General features: G+C 49.5%; 1 protein-coding gene and 1 pseudogene across 1 annotated transcript; both read left to right on the forward strand.

Annotated features, from left to right (window-relative positions):
* The first annotated feature begins 922 nt into the window (after positions 1-922).
* Positions 923-1,422, forward strand: LOC120230985 (annotated as a pseudogene).
* A 3,723-nt stretch (positions 1,423-5,145) lies between these two features.
* On the forward strand, positions 5,146-9,676 carry IFI6 (interferon alpha inducible protein 6). The gene is made up of 5 exons (XM_039230416.1): positions 5,146-5,235; positions 6,297-6,392; positions 6,732-6,818; positions 6,901-7,050; positions 9,455-9,676. Exons 2-5 carry the CDS (start codon positions 6,323-6,325, stop codon positions 9,565-9,567), a joined length of 420 nt encoding a protein of 139 aa, XP_039086347.1. The 5' UTR covers positions 5,146-5,235; positions 6,297-6,322; the 3' UTR covers positions 9,568-9,676.
* Positions 9,677-10,281: the final 605 nt, after the last annotated feature.

Raw genomic sequence — 10,281 nt, forward strand, 5'->3', positions numbered from 1 at the left:
GCAAGTGGAGTGGTAATAACCTTGGCCTTCAGGGGGCATCACAGTGACAAAAGCTTTCTCTTGTGGTGAAGGAAAGACGAGGTAAGAAACCACATCCAGGATCAGGCAGGTGACAAGTGGCACAGCTGCAAAGAAGTCTAAACGTGCAACTTTAGCTGCTCTCCTATGTCAGAGTCAAGGAAAGAGTAGGACCCTGAGACCTGGGATAGGATTAGGGTAGACAAATCTAAGAATCTTTATCTCATAAATTCTCCTGAATTTTCTTGGGTGGGAGAGCCATCCCTGCCCTCTTACCAAGGAAGGACAATTGCCCTTTCCCTTGAGACTCTGCAATGATCTCACATGAAGCAGGTGCCTCATAAGACGGCATTTAATCTCCTCCAGATCTGCTCCCACTACCTCCTCAAATAACTAGGGTCAGTTTCTGGCAAAGCCTGAGTGGGAAAACTTAAGTCCTGACCTGGGGAAAATAAGCCACACATCAAAGGAATCAAAAGATCTAGCTAATACAGGTGGGAGAGACCATGGGGGTTTTAGACACGGCAGTGAGGGACAGCACGGCAGAAGAGAAGACTGGCTAATAAGGAACACATCATCACGGACCACTGTCCCATAACTCAGGTTTCAATTTTTTTTTTAAAGATTATCTTTTGAAGTCATCTCTTCACCCAGTGCGGGGCTTAAGCCCACAAGGCCGAGATCAAGAGTTACATGTTCCACCAACTGAGCCAGACAGGTGCCGCTCAGTCTTCTTGTAAGGATAGCTAGAGCTGGTCTCTGGTAGATAGTTTCCAAACACAGTCAGCATCCGTTTCTTCCCTTCCTCTACATACATGCCATTCCTCACATCAAGAGACAGAGTCTGGTTTCCTCTTCTCCTTGAACTTGGATAGGCCTTGTAATTTGCCTTAACTAACAGAATATGGCAGCTCTTTCATCTGGGCTGCCATCCAGACTGAGGAAGACCCAGAAACTTTGGGGCCACGTGGGCCATGGCCACAGCCTCACTGGCAAGCACCAGAAGCACCCAGGAGGCCGGGGTAATGCTGGTGGCATGCATGACGACAGGATCAATCTTGACAAATATCATCCAGGCTACTTTGGTAAAGTTGGTAGGAGGCATTGTCATTTAGAGAGGAACCAGAGCTTCTGCCCAACTGTCAACTTTGATAAACTGTGGACGTTGGTCCGTGAGCAGACATGAGTACATGGTGCCAAAACCAAGACTGGAGCTGCTCCTCTTGTTGAGGTGGTGCGATCAGGCTACTACAAAGTTTTGGGAAAGGGAAGGCTCCCTAATAGCCTGTCGTTGTGAAGACCAGACTCTTCCGTAGAAGCACTGAGGACAAGATTAAGGGTGTGGAGGGGAGCCTGTGTCCTGGGAACTTAAAGTCACATGGAGGGAGGCTCATTAAATACTAATAAGTCCTTTAAAAAAGAGAGAGAGAGAAAGAGAGAGAGAGAGAATATGGTAGAAGTGACACTGTTCTAGCTCCAGACCTAAGCTTTAAGAATATTGGCAGCTTCCATTTCCTCCCTCTTAGAAGACAGCCACCATGTAAGAAATCCAACAGAGGATCCACAGAGAGCCTCATACTGTGAGGAAGTACATGCCAGCCATGTGAAGACACCATATTAAGAGAGATGACTGACTCGTGCCTGGGTGTTCCATCCATCCCGGTTGAAGTGCCATTTATGTAAGTGAAAAAGACACCTTTGACATTTCTTTTCCTACAAACACCTGTAAACACCACATGAAGCCTATGGACACCCAAGTAAGCCTCACCCAGATTGCAGAATTGTGAGAAATGATAAATTGCTGTTGTTTTATGCCTTTAAGTTGGGGGGAGTTTTGATTCAGCAATAAATAATTGAAATACGGCCTTAATACTTTGCAAGGATTGTTCCTTAAAGCAGGATGATGGCTTACAACAAATGAGGTCAAGATGCTAGAACTTCCATGGTAGAGTGTTTAAGAGGTCGGAAAGTTCAGGGAGAGGGGTGCCTGGCAGGCTCAGTGGGAATAGCTTGCGACTATTGATCATGAGTTCAAGCCCCACGTTGGATGTAGAGATTACTTAAATAAAACTTAAAAAAAAAAGAAAAAGAAAGGTCAAGGAGGTGGGAATGGAAGATCCAAGAGCTCAGCACCTGACTATGTTCTCTAGAGAGCCGAGAGGACACTCTTTACTAAGGCAATAAGGGGTTCACTGAGAAAGGTGACATCAGAAAACAGTGGTGTCTGTCTTTAGTAGGATGAGATGAAGACAGAGAGATGCTGCCATGGAACTGGGATCCCTAATATCAGTGGTCATAACTGATTCTGGGAGGCCTGATATGGGGCTTGAACTCACAAACTATGAGATCATGATCTGAGCCAAAGTCAGACGTTTTAACTGACTGAGCCACCCAGGCACCCCCTCCTTTCATTTTCTTTTCTTTTCTTTTTTTTCTTTCTTTAACATTTATTTATTTTTTAGAGACAGAGAGAGACAGGGCATGAGCAAGGGAGGGGAAGAGAGAGAAGGAGACACAGAATCTGAAGCAGACTCCAGGCTCTGAGCTGTCAGCACAGAACCCGACGCGGGGCTCGAACCCACGAACCGTGAGATCATGACCTGAGCTGAAGTCGTATGCTTAACCAACTGAGCCACCCAGATGCCCTTGATTTTATTTTTAAGTAATCTCTACAGACTGGGTAATTCTCAAGAATTAATTAATTATTAATTAATTCTCTATCCATATCTATATTTTTAAGTGGTCTCTACACCCAACATGAGGCTTGCACTTACAAACCCAAGATCAAGAGTCACATGCTCTAAAGACTGAGCCAGCAAGATGCCACTTTTTTTTTTAATGTTTATTTATTTTTGGGAGAGAGAGAGACAGAGCGTGAGTGGGGGAGGAGAAAAGAGAGAGGGAGAGACAGAATTTGAAGCAAGCTCCAGGCTCTGAGCTGTCAGCTCAAAGTAACATGCTGTGAAATCATGACCTGAGTCGAAGTCAGGTGCTTAACCGACTGAGCCACCCAGGTGCTCCTGCCAGATGCCCCTTTCATTTTTCATTTAAAAAAAAATCAAGAGCTGGGGAGCCTAGGTGGCTCAGCTGGTTAAGTGTCCAGCTCTTGATTTCAGCTCAGGTCATGATCTCATGGTTCATAAGATCTAGTCCCACATTGGGGTCTGTGCTGACAGCACAGAGCCTGCTTGGGATTCTCTCTCTCCCTCTCTCTGCCTCTCCCCCACTTGTGCAGTCTCTCTAAATAAATAAATTTAAAAAATATATATCAAGGGGCGCCTGGGTGGTTCAGTCAGTTGAGCGTCTGACTTCGGCTCAGGTCATGATCTCTCAGTTTGGGGGTTTGAGCCCCGCATCGGGCTCTGTGCTAGCAGCTAGCTCAGAGCCTGGAACTAGCTCAGAGCTCTAACCCTCCCCTGCTCACGCTGGCTCTCTCTCTCTCAAAAATAAATAAAACATTAACATTTTTTAAAAAATATATCAAGAGCTGGGGTGCTGGGTGGCTTATTCAGGTTGAGCATGTGACTCTTACCCCATTCAGGTCATGGTCCCAGGTCCCAGGTCATGGGATTGAGCCTTGCATCTGGCTCCCCACTAAGCACGGAACTTCTTAAGATTCTCTCTCTCTCTCTCTCTCTCTCTCCCTCTCTCCCCGACTTGTGCTCTCTCTAAAAAAAGGGGAGGGGGAATATTAAAAAAAATCAAGAGCTAATAAGCAGAAGACTGACATTAGTCACCACAATGGAAAATCACATTCCCTTATCCAGATCCTAGATCTAAGTTCACAGAACCAGAACCTCTTGACTATAGGCCCTGCCCCAATAAGGAACAACTCTGCAGTGACGGGTAGCACAGTTACGTAGAATCAGTGCTCCTCCAATCCTTCCCCAAAGGGGTCTGCTTCCACTTGCCGGGGCAATTGTGCATTAGGAAAAGAATATTCAGCATTGTCGAAGATTGCTAGACACGGAGTCGGAGCTGACACAGAAAGTCGGAGACACAAAACACCAACAGAGCTTTCTGGCGGGAGTAGGAACTCAGGCCAGGTGATAGATCGAGTCTAGCCTCAATCCGGTGGTTTACATGATCCTGCAGCTACAATGTGGCTGGTGGCGCCTGTGCTGGATAACGTTTCCGTAGGGAGTTTATGGAAGCTCAAAAAGGAGAGAGTTGCAGTGAGGAGCCCTGAGATTCTGGAGTAAACATACTCACCATGGTCCATTTGAACAAAAGGTCCTCTTTCTCCCCACTTTTTTTAAATGTTTACTTTTGAGAGAGAGACAGAGAGACAGAGCACGAGCGGGTGAGGGACACAGAGAGAGGGAGACACAGAATCCGAAGCAGGCTCCTGTTAGCAAAGAGCCTAACACCGGGCTCGAACTCACAAACTGAACCATGAGATCATGACCTGAGCCAAAGTTGGACACTTAACTGACTCAGCCACCCAGGTGCTTCTCTCCCACTTTTTTTCTATTATTTATTATTATTTTTAAATTTACATCCAAGTTAGTAAACTTGGTCCTGGATGTGTCACATCCCACTGTACCTCTGGGTGCCAGGTAGCTGTATGTCTTCAGCCAGATGGTATCAGACAGGCAGCACAGCAATCCAATATGATGGAAGTGGTAAATTCAGGGCTGGGCTCATAGGGTTCAGAAGGCAGAAGTAAATCAAATGAATAGGCAGCTAGGACTCCCATAGCATCTAACTCTGTTGATCTGACACCTCTCCTTTAACTCACATCTATGGTCTCATGAAGGGTTCCAGGATGCAGAAAGTTCTCAATAAATGGTAGGCATGATTATGAATTGAGTTGAATTGTGGAAGCTCTCTGTGCCCCAGAGGACCTGGCGTTCCGGCTTCACTAAGCCCGGCAGGACCACAGATCCCGCTCTAGCATGATCTGATGCTTTGAATACTCTTAGCTATTCAGAAAATCCCTGGCTTGCATTACAAGTTCCTGTTAATGGATACAGTAGAGATTCCGTCACCGAGCAGAGCTGGAGGAAAAGGAGAAAAGAAACTACAGAATGAGTGCAGGAAATGGAAAGTCTGATGAGGATTGGTTGCTTGCCCGGCTGGGGAGGAGAGGAAACAATCCAAATGGGACTATAAAAAGCCAGCCTTCAGCCCCAGAGCTATAACCTCACTGCTGTTCCCATCTACATCTACCATCAGGCTCCGGGAAGGAAGACTCCTCCTCTCCCCTCCTCCAAGGTAAACCCAGAAGCCAGGAAATGTGGATGTAGAGCTGCCAAACCTTTGCCAGGCTGCCTGCCTGTGAGCCTTATGCCCCGGGAGCAGGACACCATTCTTCAGGGAGGCTATACTCGTGGGTCCCCTGTAGTGCCCTGGGCTAAGACTGGTCTGAGGAGGTGGGTTGGGGCCTTTTGGGGGGGGGGTGTTGCCCAACCCCAGACTTAGGTTGTAGGTATCAAGGCAGCAATCTATGGCCTTAACTCTAGCACTTCACTTCTTTGGGCTTTAGCTTGTCATGTAAAACCGAGATCAAGCTACCTTACCTGCCCAAAGGACTGGGCCATGTCTGAGACCCATTTAACGCAAGATCTAACGTGACAATGAGTTCATCTTTGAGGGTAGATGAAGTTATCGGAGTGGTTGCTAAAAGTGTGGGTTTTGGGGGTGCCTGGGTGGCTGAGTCAGTTAAGCTCAGACTTGGGCTCAGGTTAGTGAGTTGGAGCCCTGCATCAGGCTCCCTGCTGTCAGCGCAGAGCCTGCTTGGCATCCTGTCTTCCCTCTCTCTCTGCCCCTTCCCTCCCCCTTTTCTCAAAAATAAACATTTTTAAAAAGTGTGGATTTGAGCATGAGTCTAGGCTGCAACAATTTGCTGTGTGACTGTTGTTGCCACGAGGAAACTGAAAGCCCACGGCTCCTTAGAGGGGTCCTGGGCTCAGTCCAGAGCACCTCGCTGCTTTTTATGGACTCCTCCTCAAATAGGAAGGGAAAACAACCACGCGGGTCCAAAGGGGCTCTGAAGACTCATCTCCGCACCCCCCCACCCCCCCCTCATCCCCCACCCCCCCGCCCCTTCCACCACCCTTTCCACCACCCCTCACCCTCCCACCGCCTCATCCCCCACCTCCATCCCCCACCCCCCACCTCGTCCACCGCTCCACCCCCCCACCCCCCCACCGCCCCGTCCACCACCCTTTCACCACCCCTCACCTCCCACCACCTCATCCCCCACCCCCCCGCCCCCCCCCGCCCCCACCACGGCCCCGTTCACCGCCCCACCCCTACTCTCTTCTCTGGGCCAGTCACGAAACCTGCGCGCGGCGCCACCATGCGGCAGAAGGTGGTATCGCTCTTCTTGTGCTATCTGCTGCTCTTCGCCTGCGGCGGGGTGGAGGCAGGTAAGCGTCCTGGTGCAAGGGGGGGCTGTGGGATAAAGAAACCGAGTTTCAGAATCCCAGCGTAGAGTTTCAGGAAACCTGGTTCCGAGCCGAGAAGAGCTATTACAATGGACAGCTCCAGGTCACTGTTGCCAGAGTCCCAGATTCGAATCCTTACATATCAGTTCGTCCATTCCACCGAAATGTACTCCGTGCCAGTGATGTGCCAGGCACCGCGCCTTGGATGAAGTCTCTTCCCTTCAGCGAGGCTCCCCGAAATGGAAGGATGGGGGTGGTCCTGAGCATCAGGCACAGTATAGGGAACCCTGCTCCGCATTCCACTTTGTCCCCTCCTGATAGGCAAAAGAAGACAGTCAAAAGAAGAGCGCTCAAAGGACAGCGGCTCCGGGTTCTGGGGCGCCCTGACCTACATGGCTGTCGGAGGAGGTGGGTCCAGGGGGAGGAAAGCTCGGGAAGGTGGGCGCGCCCCTGCTGCGGGCGCTCCCTCACCTCCTCCCCCTTCCAACAGGGCTCCTGGCCGCGGGGCTGCCCGCTCTGGGCTTCATGAGCACCGGCATCGCAGCCAACTCCGTGGCTGCCTGGTTGATGAGCTGCTCCGCCGTGGCGAACGGGGGCGGTGTGCCCGCCGGGGGGCTGGTGGCGGGACTGCAGAGCCTCGGTGAGTGGGCGGCCGGGTCCTTGGGCGGGGATGCCAGGGCCAGGTGAGTCTAGGAGTCGGACATTCTTACATCTCCATCATGCAGTGGGGAAACTGAGGCAACGAGTTAAGTAATTCACTCAAATTCTCCCAGTTAATTAGGACTAAAGCCGGGATTAGAACCTAGTCTGACTCCTCGCTTTTAGCCACTAAAGCCAGGTGCCTCACTGATGCTTTGGCCATATCGGAATAATGGCCGGCCTCATCTGTTAGCCGGCCTCAGTTTTCTCATCTGTTAACAGGGATGACCGTCCTCGATGTAACATTTTATGAATCTGCTCAAACTCAGACAACCAGAGTGGCAAAGAGAGGTGGTGGAGAGGGACGCCTGTTTGGCTCAGGGGGTTGTGAGTCCAGCTCCACATTGGGTGAACAGATTACCTAAAAATAAAATCGTAGGGCGTCTGGGTGGTTCAGTCAGTCAAGCGTGGGACTTCACCTCAGGTCACCATCTCACCATTAGTTCGTTCTGGCTGACCCTGTGCGGCTCTCTGCTGTCAACTAGGAGCCTGGAGCCTGCTTCGGATTCTGTGTCTCCCTCTCTCTCTGCCCCTCCCCCACTGACGCTCTGTCTCTCTCTCTCTCTCGCTCTCTCAAAAATGATTAAACATTTAAAAATTTAAAAATAAATAAAATCTTTAAAAAATGGAGGGGCACCTGGGTGGCTCAGCCAGTTAAGTGTCCAACTTCAGCTGAGGTCATGATCTCACAGTTCATGAGTTTGAGCCCCACATTTGGCTCTGTGTTAATGATGCAGAGCCTGCTTGGGATTCTCTCTCTCTCCCTCTCTTTCTGGCTCTCTCTCTCTCTCTCAAAATAAATAAACTTTAAAAAGGAGGGGGGAGGTACCTGGGTGGCTCAGTTGGTTAAGCACCTAACTTCGGCTCAGGTCATAATCTCAGTTCTGTGCTTCTAGGCTGGAGCCTGCTTCAGATTCTGTGTCTCCTTCTCTCTCTGCCCCTCTCCTGCTCATTTTATCTCTCTCTTTCTTGAAAATAAATAAACATCAAAAAAAGAAAAGAAAAAAAAGAAAGGTGGTGGAGCCACCCACTCAATTCATCTCATACCAACCCTGGTCTTGAATTGCATTTCTTGGACACCATGAAAGGAATAGCTACAGAGAGAGTTCAGAATGACCCTTCTAAAAAAATGTGCACCCGGGTGCCTGGCTGGCTCAGTCAGGGGATCATGAGACTTTTGATCTTAGGTCGTGAGTTTGAGGCCCACAATGGGTAAAAAAAAAATTGGGGGAGGGGGTGCCTGGATGGCTCAGTCAGTTAAGCGTCAGACTTCGGCTCAGGTCCTGATCTCATGGTTAGTGAGTTCAAGCCCCATGTCAGGCTCTGTGCTGACAGCTTCCGATTCTGTGTCTCCCTCTCTCTCTCTGCCTCTCCCCCCTCACGCTTTGTCCCTCTCTCTCTCTCAAAATTAATAAACATTCAAAAAATTTTTAAATGTTTTTAATTAAAAATGTGCATTTACTTCTCTCTTTCTCTCCTCCACCCTTTTCTTTCTCATTCCTTTCTTCTCTCTCTCTCTCTGAGGCCTTCAAAATCCTAGAGAAAAGTTGTCCCCGACAGATTCCCCTCTGCCTTCCTGAACCTTCCATCTGCTCTCAACTCTGGATGACAAAAGCTCAGAGAACCAGCCCAAAAGAACAGAGCCCTTCTCAGAGGGGGCAGAAGGAAAGACACAGACCAAACCACACCCCAGCAGTGGGGGGTAAAGGGTGTGGGCCAGGCTAGGAACAGTCCTGTGCTGTAATGTGCTGTAAGACTCTTGTGCTCATGCATATCACAGGGTTGTGATGAGGATAAAATCTCTTACTTGTGAACTCCCCACCCCCACAGGGAAGTCTCCACAAAGGTGGCTGTTATTAGCATTATTAATAACACAGTGTGTTCACCGCAGACATGAAAAAGATGAGCTGTTATTTGTGTATTTTTCTTTAATCAGCATTTAAAAATTTTTTAAATTTATTTTTGAGAGAGAGCATGAGCAGGGGAGGGGCAGAGAGAGAGGGAGGCAGAGGATCCAAAGCAGGCTCTGCACTGACAGCAGTGAGCCCCCTGCGGGGCTTGAACTCACAAACTGTGAGATCATGACCTGAACCAATATTGGATACTTAACCGACTAAGCCACGCAGGCACCCCTGTGTATTTTTCTTCTATGAAACAGATCTCGATCTGAGATGGCGAGTCAAGGGGGAAATAGGATTCACTTTGTAGAACGCCTGTCCCCTCTCAGGGCCTCTGTTTCTCTAACTGGAAATGAAGAGGTTGGACTTAACTAATGTTTTCCAGACATTTGGATTCCCAGGCCCGGTGCCTGGGCCCCAAGTGACCTGACTGTATTTGTTTTACAGGGGCTACTGGTGGCAGTGCCCTCATGGGCAAGATTGGTGCCCTTCTGGGCTACACTGTCCACAAACACCTTGAAAATAGCAGGGAGGAAGGGCATGAGGAGGAGGAGGAGTAGCCCGAGGCTCCCAGGAAACCCTTCCTTCCAGTTGTAGTCGAGAGTTTTCTCTGTCACACTCATCCTAAGTGGAAAAAAAAAAAAAAGAATAAAATTCTATCAGAAAACACTTTGTCCTTCTGTGAGTCTCCCTTACGACGGGAAACCCAACAAGATCTGGCTCCCATTTACCTTACGCACACACCTCCAACCCTCTTCTCCCCTAAAGCCAACCACGGCTCCTGGGACACAGCCAGGTGGTTTTGTCCCTGGGCCTCAGCACATGCTGAGAGCACATCTCTCTGCCTAGAATGTCCTCCGGAAGCTCATAACCCAGCTCCGGCATCCCCTGCTCTGGGATTCCTTCCCAGCAGAGCCTCCTGCCACAGCGCAAACGCTCAGGCTCAATTTCACAGAGTGCCTGGGGAGGCAGAGCTCAGTCTGTTCTCAGTGGGAGAAGCTTCCAGCTACTTTTCTGATGAGGCAGAGATGGAGAAGCCAGATCCCCGTTTGCTGGAGAAGCACTAGAGTGGTCTCCCTTAGGTGGAGAACACAGGCCAGACCTTTGCCTTGGGGAGAGTGTGTAACAGACCTCAGCAAGGTCTCCTTCCCTCTAAGAACTCCGGGGGATCAAGCGGACAGTTGGCATATATAGGCTTTACACCTTCCGAGTGGGAAAGGAAGGCCATACCAAACCTTTGAGGGAGATCTGAAGTTAGCGGGGCCCGCCCAGGT

The sequence above is a fragment of the Hyaena hyaena genome, unplaced genomic scaffold, assembly GCF_003009895.1.
Source record: "Hyaena hyaena isolate Hyena2069 unplaced genomic scaffold, ASM300989v1 scaffold_3, whole genome shotgun sequence".
NCBI classification, from domain to species: Eukaryota; Metazoa; Chordata; class Mammalia; order Carnivora; family Hyaenidae; genus Hyaena; species Hyaena hyaena.